Source organism: Cuculus canorus, chromosome 3, assembly GCF_017976375.1.
Source record: "Cuculus canorus isolate bCucCan1 chromosome 3, bCucCan1.pri, whole genome shotgun sequence".
NCBI classification, from domain to species: Eukaryota; Metazoa; Chordata; class Aves; order Cuculiformes; family Cuculidae; genus Cuculus; species Cuculus canorus.
In genome coordinates, this window is record NC_071403.1 from 76939240 (window position 1) to 76959114 (window position 19875).

The 19875-nt window shown below is 36.8% G+C and overlaps 1 protein-coding gene across 2 annotated transcripts in view; it reads right to left on the reverse strand.

The window, feature by feature from the left end:
* The window catches only part of PSME4 (proteasome activator subunit 4), a 71079-nt gene that overhangs the window by 23202 nt on the left and 28002 nt on the right, over positions 1-19875 (reverse strand). For both annotated transcript variants that reach the window (XM_054061779.1, XM_054061780.1), the window contains 12 exons: positions 19486-19555; positions 18988-19055; positions 18213-18428; positions 16078-16235; positions 13917-14012; positions 4041-4096; positions 2903-2959; positions 2657-2712; positions 2478-2576; positions 1917-1979; positions 1659-1754; positions 723-854 (listed from right to left, as the gene is read on the reverse strand). In XM_054061779.1, the coding sequence (XP_053917754.1) occupies positions 723-854; positions 1659-1754; positions 1917-1979; positions 2478-2576; positions 2657-2712; positions 2903-2959; positions 4041-4096; positions 13917-14012; positions 16078-16235; positions 18213-18428; positions 18988-19055; positions 19486-19555 (1167 nt within the window). The remainder of the gene's footprint in view (positions 1-722; positions 855-1658; positions 1755-1916; positions 1980-2477; positions 2577-2656; positions 2713-2902; positions 2960-4040; positions 4097-13916; positions 14013-16077; positions 16236-18212; positions 18429-18987; positions 19056-19485; positions 19556-19875) is intronic.

Below are 19875 nucleotides of genomic sequence, written 5' to 3' on the forward strand. Positions count from 1 at the left end.
AAAATAACTAAGCATAGGTTGCTTATCCGGGAGGAGACAGGGACAGATGGAGATACAAGGATGGCAGAAAAACTAATAATAAACAAGAAAAAGGATAATAAGATATGCAAACAATGTAATCACATGCTGTCTGATTTCCTATAAGGCAGCTAGACCAGGATAATAAGCCACAGCTTTTTTTACTGGCCATATGACAAGAGTCTAACTTGTCTCCATGGTCAGCAGGACTGACGGGGGGAGCAGAGGAAGGATGGGAAGATGATGCTTTCAAATACCTGGACAGATTGGGCATCACTGTGTCAGCACTATTTTGAGGCCTGAGAGCATCAGCATTTTACCCACCACTTTGTACCAAAACCTACCCGATCTAGTAAAACTTCTTCTGGGTGACTGACTTTATATCTATTTTCTCATACTGCTACAGCTGACAGAACTGCTTACCACTTTGGACTATAGCTTCTCAACTTCCACTTCATAATTTCAAAATAGGCGTTAACATACATTTTTGCAGTGTCTGAACACATGATGAAATGAGGAATACATAAACACAAAATTTCTCTTCACAACTGATCTAACCCAAATAATTCCTTACACTATTTATTTGCCATCAAAAAATCAAGAGTCAGGCTGATAAACAAGCAAATCCCACTTCACCATTAAAACTTCTCCTATAAAAACACCTTCAGAAGATAAACATGAAACAAAAGTAAATGAAGCAGTACTTTAAATTGCTTTTGAGTGACATCTTGCCGGTCTGGACGCAAGAACTCCAAAACCAAGGGAATGATATCTCTGCAGCAAAAATTGTACGTTCCCAGAGCTGTGAAGAATGCTTGCTGAGCTTTACTTCTGACCTGTGGGAAGGGACACATTACTAGAAACTCCTTTAAAATAAAAATACACTATACAAAATAACATCCTTATCCTTATGCAGTTACTTATTCAGAGAGTTTACATGATGTATTTGTGTACAGGAACAAAATTATTTGTAGAAGGCTGTAAGTAGCATGCTTCCCTCACCCTTGGCTCACAGTTCATAAAAGCTTATTTCTTGTTTCTAGCATTTACTTGAGAACATCTAGAATGTTAAAGAAAATTCTTTATATTGCCAAGAAGAATCACTGTGTTTTTAAGATAATTTTGAAAATCGTGCAGATAGAATAGATTAGCAAATGCAGATAGCAGAACTCTAAAGAGCCTGTAGACATCGTGGATGGATCTGAATTCATAAACACATACGGAGTTCCTACTGGGCAGAGTGTTCATAACAGGCTGGCCAGTAGCTGATTTCAAAAATCTAGGATGCCATCATAGCTACTTCCTGAACCTAGTTTTAGCATTCCAAATACTGTCAACCTAGTATATTTTTGCTGACACTTTTTATCGATTCATTCTTTAGAAGCCTAGAATTAAATCCCTCAAAACCCTTAAAATCTATAACCTAAGCTGGCATCCTCTCCACTACTAAAGTTCTTTATTTGACAAAGAATGGACTATGCTTAAAGCAGAAACTCTTTCAAACCCGGCAACTAAGGCAAAAGAAATAAGTAAATGAATACTTCATGTTGCCACAGAAATAAACTGAAAAGCAAATATCCTGAAAACATGGAGACATAAACAAGGAACTCAACCCTTTTAAACTGAAACGTGTTACTTACCTGACCATATGAACTTGTAGACAAACACAAAAGATCTCTGATCAACTCCTGGTGGGAGGTTTTATATTCACAGCCTTCCATTGTTAGTGTTCTCAACTAAATTGCACAGAAAACACAAACAAAGGACAGATTGTTTCTACATTTCACAAATGCAAGAGAAATGCTAGTGCAGAATTACCACACCTTTTGCTAAATGATATCATAACAAGTCAGCTTTTCAAGTCAAGTGGCTAGTGGAGATTTAAATTAATGTATTACCTCATGTTGCAACATAACTCTGTCTATGAGCAAAGCTCTGATATGCTGTTTCCTTCCTTGAAGCTGTAAAGAAATACATATTTTGGGTTAGATTTTGATATCCACATGAGTAATTTGTACTGACTGAATTTCTCATATACTCTTTTCCTTCTAGAAAGAGAAAAATGTAGTGTAGAAATTCTTTCTGGCAGACAACCTTCATTTGTTGCAGTGGCAAAGTTTTTTATTTGGCTACTACTCTGTAAGCAAAAGCAACCTCTGGTCACAGAAATTTCTCAGTTAACAAGGACCAGAACAAAGTGTCATGCCAAGCCTCTGAGACCTTGGTCCAAGGATATATGCAAATTCAGGGTTACTACAATTCAGAAATGCTAAGCTGTTCACTCACAAGGTTTCAAAACAAAGGTACAAGATCTTTGCAAAACAATATTCTTATGAAGGAATTAGATTTCAAAACTATGAAAACTGATTATGAAATAAGCAAATATATGAACAAGCTCTTCCAGAACATTAGGAAGTATTCCCACCCCCACCTAAGCTTTACAAAGAAAAATCACTGACCCTGTTTTCCATTGATTTTTTCACTAGATTAAAGCTTTTCCACCGTGAATCAAACTCATGCTTATGAGACCCTTGGAACTGTAAAACATCGCTAATAATCTGTAGAAAGAAAAGTACGACAAAGAGTGATTATTCTGCAAAATATATCTAGTCTTAAGTATTACAAATTATAAATATACCTTTATTATTAGAAATAAAGACTTGGTATCATCTTCTGAATTATCAAGTATATAGCCTGCAATTGAAAGAAAATTTATTACGAGACAGGAAAAAAGCTTTGAAAATTAACAGTAGTTTTAGTTCTACAAAGATTAAATTTAAGAATTAATAGGCAAAGGAAATTGAACAAGTTTCTCATCCATGAAGTGACACTTCAAAGCACAAAAAACACAGAACCTTTTAGATAGAGGAGTGGCTAAACTTACGTAGCAATTTCCTTGTAACTCTTGCAATTGTTTCTCGATAATTCTCTCTTGATAAATCTAGAAAACATGAAACATTCATTTATTATACAACAGCATAAAAAGCAATTTAATGACAAGTAAACAAGTAGAAAGCCAGAGGAGACTGTTCATAAATGGCAGTATGGATTATTGTAAACATAACCATCTTGTTATATTCAAGGATACCACTCTCACATGGCCTTCTTTTGTTTATCATGTCAAAAGAGTATGCTTTTATAGGTACACACCCTTCTTTATTTGCCTTGACAGCTGGATTCATTTCTGACCACAGAATAAGGTAGATTCAGTTTATGAAAATTAGAGAGGGACACACTAAGCAGAGTGAACAAGAAAGCCAACCGAATACAGTTGTTGCATATCAGGTGATCAAGCCACTAACAGACAGTGGACTTGTTCCCCTTCAATACATGGAGGGGAAGAGACAATCCTAATCTAACAGAAAATGCAAAAGAAAGAACAATCAGTCCTCATGGAAAGTTTCAAACCAGAATAATCTTAATCCATTCTCCATTACGTGTTATATGGTTACAAACTCATCACTTGCAAACTAATGGGCCAGATATTAAAAGAAGCATTTAAGCACCTAAAACCATTTCATAGTCCAGTAATCGGTTACTGTGTGCCCCAGTTCCTTATTTAAACAGCCCACCTTCATTCATAAGATGGTAAAGAATACACAAAGCCTGGAAAATGCAGTTTTATTCTAATGGAGCTGATACAGGTTATGTATCAGGTTATACTTCAATTTAGCAGGTTATGCTTCAATTGCTTCTGCCTCTCAAGCACAGTCCTTGGGTGAACAGGTGTTGCTTCCTGCACCTCTGATCTGCGCTGAAGTGCACGGACCCAACCATTCTGACCTGGGAGTTAGAGCCAAGCTCCCCTTCCTAGCCATGTTATTGCAGGAGATTCGTATCTTGCTGAAGGTGAAACTGTGTGTACACAAAAACTTCCTTGATTAGCCCAAAGAGCCCATTTAATGTAAAGAGAAGAATCAAAATTACACTCTCAAAAACAACCTAATGTTTCTAAAAGAAGAAAAAAATACGATTGAAAACAACACTTAGAACCAGTTTGAAAAGAATTAGCACCCACTTACCATATTCAACACCAGTGTACAGTTTTGTCTCTTCCAAAGACACCAGACTTGGGACGCTGCATAAAAACAAACCAAGTATTACTACATATTATGGAAATCATTAGCTATGTGAGTTTCACTGACATTCAATTCATTTTAACAAGTTAAATTTCATGCCAGTAGCACCAAGGACATTTGAGTTTACAAACAGTAAAGTCTAATATTTATAAACCAACCATATTCATGGGTCAGAATGTTTGTCAGAGACACATAAACCATAAGGACACCTTCAATCCTGATTTCTCATGTAACAGAACCTGACCAGTTATGTTAAACAGCCAGAGATTTGGCCTCATTATGAAACCTATGAACACGCTCATCAAAACAAGGGAGGCTTTCAGTCATCTTAGTCCATAAAGAACAGATGAACATCACTGCTGAGGCAGAATCCTTTCCTGACAAGTTTAGCTGATGAAGCTTTTCTGACCTGGGTGCTTACCCATGATTTACAGAAGTCATACTACATGAAGTTCCTTATTAATAATGATATAAAAAAATAAAGACATGCTTTTTCCAGGATTTGGGCCAAACTTATGAATCCAAAATACTTTGTTAAAGGGAATTGTTAGTCTTTGTGGATTTCCTTTATGTGAACAATGCAAAAAAATACAGGTTTACATGCCAATGAACTTAAAAGACATAAGACCATACCCTACATAGCCTTGGGGTTGTGTGTATTTTAGTTTTCTTCTTTTTTTTTTAAACCTACAGTCTTGCCTCCCTAATCATTAAGGCAGACAAATTCAAGCTTTCAAAGACAAAATACACCAGGGTGTTGGACTAAACAAAGAGCATCAGCAAGTGGGCCAGACATAGGAATGCCAATCCTAACAAAAAAGCAACTTTGAACCAAAAATCAAGTAAACAGACCTACTTTTGCAACTCTTTGGTCACTTCAGCACCAACAAAAGTCAAACAAGCCCATAAGCATCCTTCTCATAACTGATTTAAGACATGAAGAAGTGGAGCCTTCATTTTCTTTTCCCCATTTTATTTCTGGTAGCGCTAACAAGTAAGCTTGAAAATAAGCCATTCTAAAAGTTTGCCTACTATTTATTATCCCAGATCTCAGCACTGGCATATGTGCTTAAGGTACAACTTGGCCACCAATGGAATTTCCAAAATATCCAATGTCAACCCAGTTCTTCTGTCTTGAACAAATAAATATATATAAAACTTCTGTGCTCTCACACACTTGCTCTTTTAGAATCATCTACGTGATTCACTTTGAAAGTGTTTGCTATGTTTTTCTCCAAGATCAGATCTCTCCAGACTAGAAGATACAGAGCAGGGATATTTCTGAAATTAACATCTGGGGGAAAAAAGTGAACCTTCCCACCCCAAATGCTATAACTTCTTAAAAAAAGAAAGGTAGCAGATAAATCCAACAATCAAAGACAGTTAGACATTACATTTTTTTGTGCAGTATGCTGGATATGTTGATGGCTAAAAGACCTCATAGCAGCAAATTTTCTAGAACATTTTAATATATTTTTACCCTTAAGCAGCTTTTCCCTGGTATAAATACACAAACTGAGTTCATTTAAGGCTTTGCTACCTATGAGACAAGGAAAATTAAAGGCAATTTCCCGGTCTTCCCTCGGACAGGCTACAGAAAGTTTCCAAATCAAACGCGTTCAGCTGTTCTTTGCCAGCTTGCCAAGTTCTGAACAAAACCTCTAATGCTTAACACAAATGCTTAACACCACTCAAAGCTCTCTCTACACTTGAGGTTCCCGAGCAGACCAACAGACTCAACACAGCATCAGGTAATCAAGAACTAGCCTGGTACAGTCCTTGCACTCACCATGACATTACTCCACAGGCAGACCCATTTATTTCAATAAGGCTAAAACAGGATCAAAGTGTTACGTTCAAAATACAACAAATATTTGTAGCTGGCCCATAAACTAAGATCCATGCTAATAACATCCAGCATTCTAAGTATAAGCTACACAGCCAGAGAAATTTTTTACTTCGGACACAAAAAAGGAAGAGGCATGAAATATTTTCCTTAACTTTGGTCAATACTGAAACCAAAATTCTCACGACAATGCTTCACACAATGTACAAACAATACTGTGCTTCATTCTGCACCAACAGTTTTCAACACAGAAAGTGCCAAGAAAGTCCAAATTTACAGCTGGAAAAAAAAAATCCCATTTAAAAAGAATTTTGAAGAATTCATTCCCTTATTTGCCACGGTACAAAAACTAAAGCATCTTTATCTGAGAAAAATTGATGCACTTATGTTTTTCAACTTCCGGACATTTTACAGACACTTTATCCAAGTCTCTCTATACACATTCCTCAGTCTCCAAGAGCAGTCCAGCAATCAGACACAGCTTTTCAGAAGCCAGTAACTTTTAGCATGACTCCACTGAACTGATAGCAGAGGACACTTTTCTAATTGCAATAACAACTTGTGCCAAATTAAGGACCAGATCAAGGCTCCATCAACCTATTTCGACATAAGAGATTAAATGACGACAGTCGGAAGGTGAACAAGGAGAACACAGGGTTACTCACCGTGGAGGAGTAACTGTTTCCTTTTCTGTGTGCAGCTCCCTCAGCGGAGCTGGGAAGTTCCCTGGAGATGCCAAGAGAGGTTAGCTAGCCCTGCCCCTCAGCACACGGTATCACATCCTTACACATTTAAAAGAAATGCTCTTATCCTTGGCCTGCAGTTTGAACAACACCTTCAGTGAAAGGACATTAAGAAAGCTCCTACCAACATCTGCAGCGGGAGCAGAGCGACATGTATCCTATCTAACCAAGACGTAGTTAAGAGGCAGACAAAAAAAAACCTGGATGTTCTCTGAGTAATCCTGGTCCCACTTCTCTAAATCAGCTGCTTTATAGTTACCTCATTAATAAGTCAAGGAAGGAAAGCAAAGCGAAGGGGAACTCAACTAATCACCAGTGAAAGATTTCTCAACCTTAGAGAGCTTTACGCTGTCTACATTTGACACAATCTTTATTTGGAGATGATTACAGTCATTACAACAAAAAGAGATGGACGTCACTCACAATCACAGTGCCCTATTAAGAAAAGGGCAGACTGTGTGCACAGAAGCATTATGTACACCTGCACAAAAGTGATGTGGCACAGTAGCCATTACATTTTGTTTCTGCAGGTGCAGAAGAAAATGTATATTCATTTTTCCCCAAGTCTGTCAGGATAATTTACCACAGCTAGAACTATGGCTTTGAACACCTTAATTCAGCCACAAAAAAACTCCCTATTGCTGTCATCAAGGATCGCTCCTCACAACTGCTGGCAGCCTCCTCAACTCCTTTTTCCCTTTCCCCTCGTTACTATCCATTTTGCATTTAAAAAGTAATTCACAGAACACAGCTGGAATCAACAGAATCTCTACTAAAGGTGAAGAACGCTATGTGGAATAATAATATAAATACACACTACTGAGTCACGTAATAGTTTTCTATTAATTTATGCATGGCACTTCAGAAGAGAATTCACTTCTCCTCCAAAAAAGGTGAAATTTAAACTCCTTGCTACTCACAGGCAAAAAAAACCTCAACACCAAGTGACATTTATTAAAGGTCTGTTTCCTACTGAAATATAACTACTCTCCAATTCTGACAAGTTTCTATTATGCAGTTTCTTTGTGCATGAATTGTGCACAAATTCCTTTTCTGCAGAATTGCCAATCTCCTCCCCAAACACTTGCCCAGGTATAAAACATTCCCACTAACACCAAGCATTTAAAATAGCACAAGCTATGATGGATATGATCCTTCAGAAGGATAGAAATTATCGATGTCATTCATGTAACACACATGGGAATTTTGCTTCCAAAATTGGGGGGGTGGAGTGGGGTGTGGGAAACCCACCATAAAAAAAATCACAAACCACCCATTAGAAGTACCTGGTCTTTGAAAAAGTTGGAGCATTATGAAACCTAAGCCATTTATGTTCAAGGTCGCTGAACAAGGAAATCACTCTTCAAGCACTTCACAACAGCTATGTTGATGTGTACCAAGTGTGCGCATGTACCCACACAGTGTATACTTTTGGGTATACTGCGCATACCAACCTCAAGTGTTAGTCAATTTAACAATGTGTTTTCTGTACTAAATAGATCATATTTCAGTTCAAGACTACCAGTCATCAAAAGATAAAAACAAGGAATAAAAGAAACCAATGAATCATCATAAACGCATTAACCTGGACTGACTAGAGAGTCGAGAAGGCTCATGCCAATGTACACACTTGTAGAGAAACAGAAGTTCTGAAACCTTTACTTGAACCAGCATTTATTAATCTGTGAAAATATGGGCATGATTTGATTCTGATAAGGAGAACATACCAGACCAGTGCTGGGGAATTTTATTCAGTTTCAGCTTTATTAAACAATAAATAAAAATAATACAAAAAGAAGAAACCAACAGAAAACCTTGGTATATTAACTACTCAAGAAGCAAACCTATTTTCATTAGCTAATAAATAAAACAAACAAACTGTCAAGACACAAACCAGACTATCGTTGACATGTAAAAATGGAAGAGACATTTTGCAGTTATTGGGTACTCTCAGGTGTTTGACACTGAGGAACAAAAAACCTGTATGAGTCCATAGAAACAGACCAACAGGCAGAACTTTTCAAGATGAAAAGTCTCTGTAAATGAACAAGGCAATAGACTTTGAAACACTATTTCCATAAAATAATAATAGTGAATTCTAGCACACCATCCTGTGTTAAAAGCACTACACACTAATGGAGCGCTCTCGCATTTGCAACAGCTCTATTTTCCTACTGTAGAAGTGACTTCAAAAGAACTATAGCAACAACTAACCACTAAACAGCAAACAGTTACCATGTTAGTGGAATTCAGTTTCATGCTATTTATTTTAAAACTCAAAGGTTTATAACTGGAATCCAGATTTATGCATTTTCTTCTCCCAAAACAGTGCTCATAACTTTTACTGCATTCTCATGCCTCTAGAAGATGACCACATTTATGTAACACCGTGATTTCAAACTCATCCATCCAAAAAAACCCAAACCACACATTTAACACAAGGGAGTTTTATTGAACAGCACAGGTCAATTACAACAACCAATAATGAAACAAGCATTTGTCCAGCTTGTTTTCAACTAACTAGCTTTCATAATTACTTTTCCCTATCAAGCAAAACCCTCTATCTCCTTTCTCAGTCAAGTCATCTTGCTTTGTATTTGTCACTGTTACGATCAAATCACTTTAATTAATGATCAAATTAGGTACAGTGGTCTCATGCTGTTACAGCCTGTTCCCAATGGAGAAGGCAGCCTCTCTCCTTCATTCCTGCTGCTGCCTTTCCCTGCCTGTCACCCACCTAAGATTGCAAACAGACCCCCAAAACAAGGTATACGAATATTTGGGTAGCTTTCAGTGGTTGAATAGAGAAATAAATCCCCTAAGTTAAAAAAAAAACACCTTAGTGGCAGGAGGAGCTACAGGCAGAGTTCATAGTACTAAAGGAATCATCAAATCTATTCATCATCCTGCTACACACAAGGTTTTAAAGTTCACTCTACCCACACATTTCTTCTGTTGAGGTTCAAATTACACAGCTCCAAGCTCTCCCCCATCCAAGTAACTTTCATTCAGTGAGCAGGCTAGAAGATAAGGGAACAAAGACTCATCTGTCTTTCTTGGCAAGAATCTTTGGGAACCCTTAACCATCAAGCTGAAGGAGAATCTAGCAGTTACACCTACTCAGCTCTTATTCACAGCCAGCACAACAACAATGCTGTGCTACATGTTATGTGATGAGCTTTTGGAGTTAGGTGGCACAGGAGGCATCTGACAGGCAAACTCCTGTGTCAGTTTGGTTTAGAATTATACACGTATGTGGGAATAAGGCTGAATGTAGGGAGAAATGAGACTGGGTCCTCCCCCGCAATAGGCTGAGTACAAAGCTTTCAAAAGCAAAGTCAGTGGAGTTGCAGCATGAGAAAGGAATGCATCAAGGGCATCTCACTATCTGAAGCGGGGAACGGGATGCCTGGAAACAAGGACAGCCAACTCCTACTAACAGCAAGGAGCATGATCATCAAGGACAAAAGCCCAATTATTTTCCAGGAATATGCATTGCAGCTGCTGCTCTGACAATCCAGCCCTCCCGCTGACCTGTATTCATTATAAAAGAATTGTAATATCATTATAACACTAAAACACACTTCCACACATAAGGCTACCTGCCTCCTCCCCACCTCTGAGGCAAACTACTACCATAATCACTCCAGTTGGGCACACGTAGTTAAGTTTTGGCAAGCAAAGCAAGAATTTTTCCTCCACCAATCAGCAGGGTCTCATGTAAAGACTTCAGTCACCCAAACTCCATCTAAAACTCTGCCCTAAAGGTGCCAATTACTATAAAAAAAGAAAACGAAGGGGAAAGTGGTGAGGGGAAAATGTCATTGAAACTTACGGGATCAGCCAACAGGCTGGACCCCATTTCCCCCTGCCCCAGACTCCATCAGGGTAAGACCTTTGTGTTATGTGTGTTAAATATATATCTTAAATATATATCTTAACATCAAGTTAATTAGTAGCATCTATCTATACTTTGCTCTTAACTACTATTTCTTACCTGCACATCGCACCTTTCTATGTCTGGGTGATTGACTTCCAACATATTTTCACGAACAGTATCTTATCCCCAGCTACCACCGAACCCTTATTTAGCCATGAGTTGCTATTATCAATTATTCTTAATAAAATCATCTTATTTGCATATATACAAATTTCAGCAACCTCACTAACTGTGAAGAAGAATTTAAAGGGAGCTTCTGAATCAAACTCAGCAAGCCAGACAAAATCGATTGTCTTTGCAAGATTGCTGATAAGAATCTAAAGAAAATGGTTTAGAGCAAGCTGTATAATCTTGGTTATCCTTGCATCATTGCTCACGCTCTGGTGAGCTCCCTTCTGAAGTCTCTTATATTTTCAAATTTACAATTCATGACACAATTTTTTTTTAACTTAACTATATCAAGGCATTATCAATTTATCATTTTATCATTTAAACATATTCCTACATTGCCACTTTAGGATGGTGACTATCGCCACCACCAGTGGTGAGTACTAACTGCGCATACATACTACCTAAAATAAGGGTGTTCTGGGTAACCGACTTAGTCACTCTCAATAAAAGCCCTTTATTTTCAAATGCAAGTGGTTTATGCACATTTCCACCACATATAATCAAAATAGGCTTAGAAAGCTGGAATCTTACAAAAAATAACCCAGGAACTCACAATATAATAATTTAAATCAAACTTCTTTTCTGTTTTAATATCAAGTTCATCCAAACACACTCCCCTGGATTCAAACTGGATATAATTTTATGGACATATGAGATAGAAAACTATTCACAGGAAGCTGCTTCATACTGCTTTTTATATCAAAACATATGCTCCTCATTACAAATATTCCTGTGATTTCTTGGGGAAGGAAGAGGAAGGAATAAGGCAGTAGAGAGAACATCTTCCTTCTTGATATAATTCCCTTCTGTGATCCTTGCTTACATACAGTAACCCCTTAAAACAGAACATACGCTTCATAAGGAGCATCACTAGAATAAATATCATCTGTGTCCCGGACAGATCAACTCAGTCTCATCTCTAAAGATGCTAAATTAATATTGACATTTATAACTGTTCTTGCCAAGTTGAATAAACTGTCAGGGATCCAACATTTATTTTATATGAAGTACAACAGGATCTCCTTAAGTTTTCAGGCCACCTTAGTAGGCCAAAGTACAATCTATCACGCACAAACTCACTAATTCCTTCAGATTGTCTCCTTCAATAAAAATCCATGTCCTGTTTGTGATAATTCAAATCATACAAAGAATGAGAACTAAAGCCTATTTAAACAAAATTCATTCAACTTTGGCAGGCAAATTCCAGAGTCCTGTTTAAAGTCACTGAAAAGATAAATTGTGCTAACTATGTATTTTAAAAGCCTTAATGTAAACCAAACAAGTTTGGGTGTAAGACCTGCTCACAGTGGGCAGATGATGTTTCATCAATATATGTAAAGTCATCCAAAACCAGATAATGCTGGATTCTGAAGCTCAGGAGACATTTAGTAGAATGAACTATTGAGTTTCAAAATTCAGATTGTGAGAAAAAAATGTCTGATTTTGATTTTAGTAACTTTAGTAACTTTTAGTAACTTTTTGATTTTAGTATCTTTAGTAACAAATAGATTTTAGTATGTTCTCATGTAAATTGTCTATATTTAATAAGAGAGCACAGACATGAGCAGAAGGACACAATCTCCCATCAAGTAGATAAGTCATTTGGAAGTTCATTACAGGCCAATATCCTAATTTGTACCCTGAGAATTTACAGACAGTGCCCAACAATATAAAAAAAATGATCCTAAATACTCCACACCAAACCAAAACCAGCGCCAGTCTAACATTCCAATGGTGGCTGCATTTTACTCTTCTTCACAGGTGGAGAGGTTTATTCTTCTAAAACACGAAGCTCCAGTTACTGACAATTAGATAGCCCAGACAAGGGTACAAAACTGCTTACTCTGACACAGGCACTTCTTCCTTAACTGATTACTATAGCCTTTTTTTTGGGGGGTGGTGTTAAAGGCTTTTCTGGCCAAGACAGCCTTGAAGTTTGAAGTTCAAGGCACCCAAGAACAAAATAATTCTTCTCCAAAGGACTAACACCAGAAACTCTGCTCCTGAACTCCTGAGCCATAAGAATTGCAAGTGTCTATTGCTTCCAGTCTAAGAGATGCCAGGGCCTGCCTGGCGATGCTAACAGACTCAAATCTTCCCAATACAGAGTGGCAGCATATTGCTTATACAGGAACCATAAAACAGTCATCATCAGCCTGAATGCCCTTTAACTAGAAGAGTACCTCCCTGAATTTCTTACATATTCAATGGTAAAACATGGCCTCTATAAAACTGTCCAGCTTAACAAATGTTCAAACATACACTCAAGTGGAAGCTCTCCCACTGTATGAGAAGCTCACAGAGGCCAGGCACCTGAAGCAATGTGTTTGAGACTCTATCAATGCTACTTGGCACTTTCAGTAGCTGGCACTCAGGCAAAAAAAAACCAAAAAAAACCCTCATCAACTTTATAGTCACTAAATACAGACTGCAGCCATAAACTTCACTGAAACCCTATATATTTTAAACGTGACATATAACAGGAATATCGAGATCGAACTTGTAATTGTCTTTTTGTTAATATTTCAACATACTTTTCCAAAGTCAAAGCTAAAGCAGCAATCTCACCTACTAATAAATAGTCTGTGTTAAAGCCTGAACCACTGTAATGCAACAGAAAGTTCCAATTACTTCCAAAATAAAACTTTACTCAGCCATTTTTCTAGATTTCTACTGTATGCTAGCACCAGCATCCAAGAGGTTAAGTTCAGATTGTTTATGACTATACTTGTTCAGAGTGATTGGAACATTAGTAAGACGGCAGTGCACCATGGTTTTAAGGCTTCTTTTAGAGGAAGGAGAACACAGGACTAAAAGCCTATCTTCCATTTCCTTACATCAAGTAGCATCAGTAATGCAGTGCCATCATCTACCTTTTTTAAACACTTTCAGTCTTGTATGAAAACAACCCACTTAGCATTCTTTCAGGTTTTACGTACTCAAGAGTTTCTGGAAATCACTATTTCAAATTTCTGTGTCTTTGTACTAGTGTGAGAGTTCCTTAAAAGTAGCCACTAGAAGCAGCTGTTGTGATAACAGCAATAAGAAAGCAGTAAAAAACAGTATGAGGTAATACAACTGCTAAGAACATTTGTGATATAAAAATAAATTTTACTTACAGATGAGCCACCCTTTCTCCTTGTAGAGGAGGCAGAACATTCCCAGAACCAATCAAGCAGTTATGCACTATAGCAAGACACTGCTGCACATCATCTCTTAAACAAAGAAGAAAACCTGATTACTTATCTATTAAATGCTTGAAAATATATAAACGATAAAACATAATTTTTGTGACATTTTATAAAAGCTTTTTTCTTTATCTACATCAGTTCTAAACACAAGAGGGAGGACTATAGAAACCAAGAAGTGCTTTTTGGATCCAACCTAATTCTATTACAGAACTCCAACATTCAGCCTTTTCAGAAAAAACTTGTTTCGGTGATCTTATATTCTGAAACTGTGAAGATAACTTCAGTATAATGAGATAAACTGATTTCAAAACAGACAGCTTTACTCCCAAAAATTGTTTAGAAGAATTTTATCTATCTCAGATAAAAATCTTGAAATAACTCCTCACTCCAAGGCCATGGAAAGTCCTTCCCACCACTAGCAGGATGAGAGCACACTTTATTAGTGAATATTTTACCGTCTGAAGATAAATTATAACGTAATAACGTGAACAATCTTCTTCTGTGTTACTTTAGAGATAAGGAATTCTTTTTAAAGCCATCTCATCTAATATAGTACCCTTTCGTGTATCGTTACCAATTCTGCCCTTTGTTCTCATCTTCATGGTAAGCAGCTCTGATTTGCAAAATAACTCCTTTCAACCCTCTTAAGAGGTTCCTTAACTGAATAGCTCTTCATACACATGCATTACTAATCAACTCTCTAATTAGGTGTGTTCAAAAAAGGCTGTTAGAATTTTTAATTTTATCTTTTGTAACAGAAAAACTTACTCTGAAGCTGCTATATCTATAAAAAATGTTTGCCTTCCAATTATTACTTAGTGGAACATTGGGAAAAAAAAATTGTCAGGAATTCAAGCTCCAGAACACTGCAATTCAAAGCGAGAGCAGGTCCATCCAGTATCCCATTTATTCACACCAGTTATTCCCTCAGCAGCCAGTGGTATTCTCTACTTTCACAGCTTTGGTATCTTGCCTTCCAATTCAATTCGCAATTCAGGCACTTGGTGATACTCTCCCAAAGCACCACCATCTATTTCTGTTAAGCCTTGACCAAATCAAAGTCCAATTCTGTTAGAAATTAACAGCTTTACATACAAGGTGTCAAAGAGAGGAGGAGAAAAGAAAAAAAACCACGAAAGAAAGACACAAATAAACCAAGGATTTAAACAGGAAGTATATCCTTTCTTCTTTTAGTCCAAGTATAATTTCTGATGGCACTGATGTGTTGAGCATATATTGTCTTTTTCAGATGATAAAACATGGGAGCTTAGTTAGACAGAGATATTTAGGAGCCTGACACACTGTGCCCCTTTTCATGTAGGGCTGCACTTTACAGCAAGAGGTATAACGTCATATGCCACGAACATCAACTGAAGTATATATAGCTTCAAGGACGTGAAGGTTTAGCATGAGAAATAAAGAATGTTTGAAATCTAATGCTTGTAAACAGCTTTAGCTATTTGATACTTGTAAATGCTTTAGCACATACTAAATTCATGATTATCTTGTGCTTAAGAAACTATCCTTATGGAGACACGGTTTCACACTAAGAGAGTTTAACAAGATTGGGCAACAGTATTCTTGCCTCCATTCCAATCTGTTACGCCACTGACTCTGCACCACCTCGGTTTCAACACTGCCACTTTTTGCAGGGACACACTATGTACTGAATCCATCTACTCATAGGAAGGAAGTGGAGAGAGACAGAATTCCAAGCCAAATCAGTTTGGTGTTCTACTTCATCGCTTAGGAACTCAAATGGTTGTGCCAAAATAACAAGATAAGAGTCAAGAGGAAGAGCTTTTTTTTTATCACCGACTACAGCTAAATGAAAACAGTTTAAAAAAATTCTGGAATGGAAAAGATTTTTGTTTTAAAGAGTGTTATTGTTCAAAATAACGTATCCATTTTATGAAATGCACTTCCAAACTGTAGGTACTCTTAAGAGTTAGAAATCTTGGAATCATACCAAAGACAGTGTGACATTGTAGTATTTTACTCCTTAATTTCTGTAGTGCCAGTGTGATTGGCAATAACTACTTTAATCAGACATAAATGCAGCTTCTCCATAGCACATATCACGACTAACCTGGACATTTCTAGCTTTCCAGTTGCATAGTGCTCTAGTCTGGTGAGCTCAGGCTGAAGAAAAGTATCCAGCAAATAAAAAGCGAAGTTAATTTCCTCAGATGAAGGAACGTGCCACTGGATGTCCAAGTTCCACAGATCACCTGGTTTACCCCAGTCCTGTAGGAAATAAGAGACATTTCTTATTAATCAAACTATGAAGCATGATATCTTTTAAAATCTTAGCATTTAAAATTACTAAAAAGGCCAACACATGAACGAACTACTGCTGTGAGGCAGTTATCCAGACAATTCCAAGAAAAAAAACAGGAACACAATAAAACCAAACAGAAATCCCAAACCTAATATAATGCCTACATGTACCTGTAAAATAACACACCTGGAAAAGGAAAAGGATTGTACTGGTCTAATTGAAATATAACTTTATTAATCCTTTAGCTGGATAGTAAGAAATATTCTTAAGCACAGCTCAGACTTTTGATACTCTTATACAGAACATAAAGAAGCTAACCAGTTTAATAATACTTATTTTCTGATCTGAAACACAATCAGGAAACTTCGCACTTTCATTTTAAAAACAAAAAGAGAAAGCTAAGCTGGACTTCCATACAATGCCAGGCCATTCCAAAACAAAGACAACTTTTCATAATTTGGCTTACAAAAGAGCTCAGACCTGCGACAGAATTAACACCGTTGGAATATTTAGGAGAGAAAAGTCAATATTTACTACTAATTCATATTCAAACATGAAGTTTATGCTTAGAATTACATTAATTAATAGCCAGGCTTTTGCAGTCTTCACTTTACGTTTCCTGCCTTTGTCCAATTTTACATGGTAGCTGAATATAACAAAACTTCATGACCTGTTCTTAAAAGGCCTAACTGATCTAACGGGGAAAAAAGTACAGAGAACTGCAGCAACACACTTATTCAATGTAGCCTGCTATTACATCTCTTCCTCGGAAGAGCTGGCTAGTCCTCCATGAATATTACTTAAAGTGACAGAACTGCAGTCCTACACTGGGGCAGGGTAGGAGGCATGTAAGTGACAAACTCAAGCTGTTAATGGCAGTTGAGAGTTGATTTAATATACACTTCTAAAGTAGCCAGTGATGTATGGAACAGCAAAGGAATTTTAAAAAAAAAATCTATTTTTGTGTTGGAGCATATAATTAAGATTTTCTTATTTGTTTTTAAATGAGTATCTGGCCCAAGTGGATGTTCTCATCAGTTTATAAAACTGTACAAGCTTTCAGTAACAAGCATTAGATTATCTGTAATTGTAAAGTTATGTAAAAGAGCGCTTTTCAGCAAAATGCAGGTTTATATTCAAACACACCAACTGAAAACTGCTGCACTGTTCATCTGTAATACTGATAAATCGACATCAAAGTCTTAACAGCAAACTAGCAGATTATTTTTGACAGTTCCACTCGTTTTTAATATTGCCACTTCTACTTTAATTTTTATTTCAAGCTCAGTGTAGAACCATTGTTCATTTGTCATTCTGCCTACCTCTAAAATACCATATGTCCTTTCTTGCAATTGTTTTGCACCCACTCATTTTTCCACGCACTCACCACTACTTGTTACATTTGATAATCACATTCACATAAAGAAGAACAAGGAAAGGCTGCAGCTCTCATCCATAAAAGCAGATGAAAGACTAAGTTTGTCCCAGAGCAACAATGCTTCCCATTACTTGATATTTAAGTTAAACCGAACAGCAAATTCTCCTGCTAAACTCAAAACTGGTCATACCACTGTACTACTGATAGATAACTGGGTCTCAATTAAATGCATCATCTATTATAAAATTAAGAAACATGAGCTGGCACACTTGCTTTAACTTATTGTAGTCATGCAATCATTGTAAAACACACATCATAAAACACTAATATGTCATGCTATCAAATTACTCAAAACAGTATTCATTTTTGCTATCAATGTTATTTCAAATAACTTGTAATTTGCTCTGTTTCAAAGCCCAAACCACCTTTCAATTACACTTTCCATTGCTGCTACCTATGTTCAGAAAACAAAAACAAATAAAAGAAACCCAAATAATATAGTGTATGATTGTTTTTTAAAAAAGAAAGTCAAGTCCTCTAATCCTAAATAAATGAAAATCCTTGCCTTGATAGGAAAGTATTCAGAAAGAGGCTTGTCAAAGCCACCTGGCACACTGCAGTATTCTGTGGGGTAGATAAGTGTAGCAGAACGAAGAAGATGGTGCAGTAGGTTACAAGACAGAATGTAACCCTGCTTACAGGTTAAATGTAGGGTTCGCTGCAGTATCTTCCCAAGCTGCTCCCTGTACGGTAGCAACTTCTTTCCATCCACTCGAGTGATCTAGTAGGAAAGACAAACATTTCGAAGTTCAACAAAAATGGATTTGTTCTAGAGGACTAAAGAGAGGATTAGACTGCTCAGCCACTCCTGTACTAAGTTTCATTCCATACATCGCATTGCATTCAAATTAAAGGCTGAATTTGCACATCAATACCACTTCTGCTGCTGTTGGAAAAGTTTAAGTAACATGTAAGAACTGTAATACACATTGCTTCTCGACCTTTTGGGGCAATATTCATATGCTTTTTAAAATTCATTTTAAAAGATTTATCCTTTCCAAAAGCATCTTATGGTTTCCCTGCATTGATTCCTCTTCTCTGCCCCTCAGTAATTGTATTAGAAGCTTTAACTTTATTGCACATACACACTGTGTGTTTTATTTTCTTCCAATAGCAGCCACTTACATTCCATTTAAAGTTAGAAAAGAAAAAGAAGTTAGATGCGGTGTCCTTCATACAACATTTCCTTTACTTTAATAGCAAAAGTTGTGGGTTTTTTTCTCCTTTCAGGGACATTAAGCAATGACATACATGCATGGGAAGAACATTCTTTGCAATACCTCTGACAAAAGTTGAAGATTCCAAAGCAGTTCCTTATCCAGTTCTTCATCATGTAACACATCATCATCTAGAGGAACAAGTGATAAGCACTATGTAACAATACTACAGTCAAGTTTTCCAAACAAGCTAAATAAGAAACAAGATGCTTGTATCGCACAAGTTCACTCCCAACCCTTCTATTTCAATCTTCCAATTCAAACTGCACCCACATCCAGCTGGAAGTTACTTTAGCCTATTTAACATCTTGAATACTTTTTGAGAAACTGAGGAAAGTCTGGAGACATTTTCAAAGCACACTCTTGTAGCTTGATAGAATTCCGTCTGGAAATTACACATAAATAGATGTTGGTTTGTATTTTCAGATGAAATAACAGAATTAATTTTCCATCATCGAAATGATGTTGTGGAATGCAAACAGAAGTTTAGTATTATTTTTAATGTTTAATGAAAGTCAATCCAAACCAAAGCAAATAACAGTAGAAATCTTATGAACTTACTGACTGTGAGATGAGTTATAACATTGCAGCAATGTGGTACAAACAGCTTCAGGGATTCCTCAGGGCGGCACTGGAAACAGCAGCATAAATAGCTCGTTTTAGAAAAGATGTTTCATGGCACTCAGTGCATGTATTGATAAAAATCTAACCTTATTGAAAAAAAAGAGAACAGATTGTTTCTCAACCCAACTCAATCTAGAGTCAGCCCAACTTCATGATTTTTAAAGACTAATTAAACTCAAATTTAACATAAATGCAAGAAAAATATATTGTGACTTAACCTCTTGAAATATTGCTATATGAAACCATCCAGTTTTAGAAGACAAAATATTAAGAATCACCTGTATTTACACAAAAATGAAAGCTCTTATATAAGAAAAAGTAGCAGCA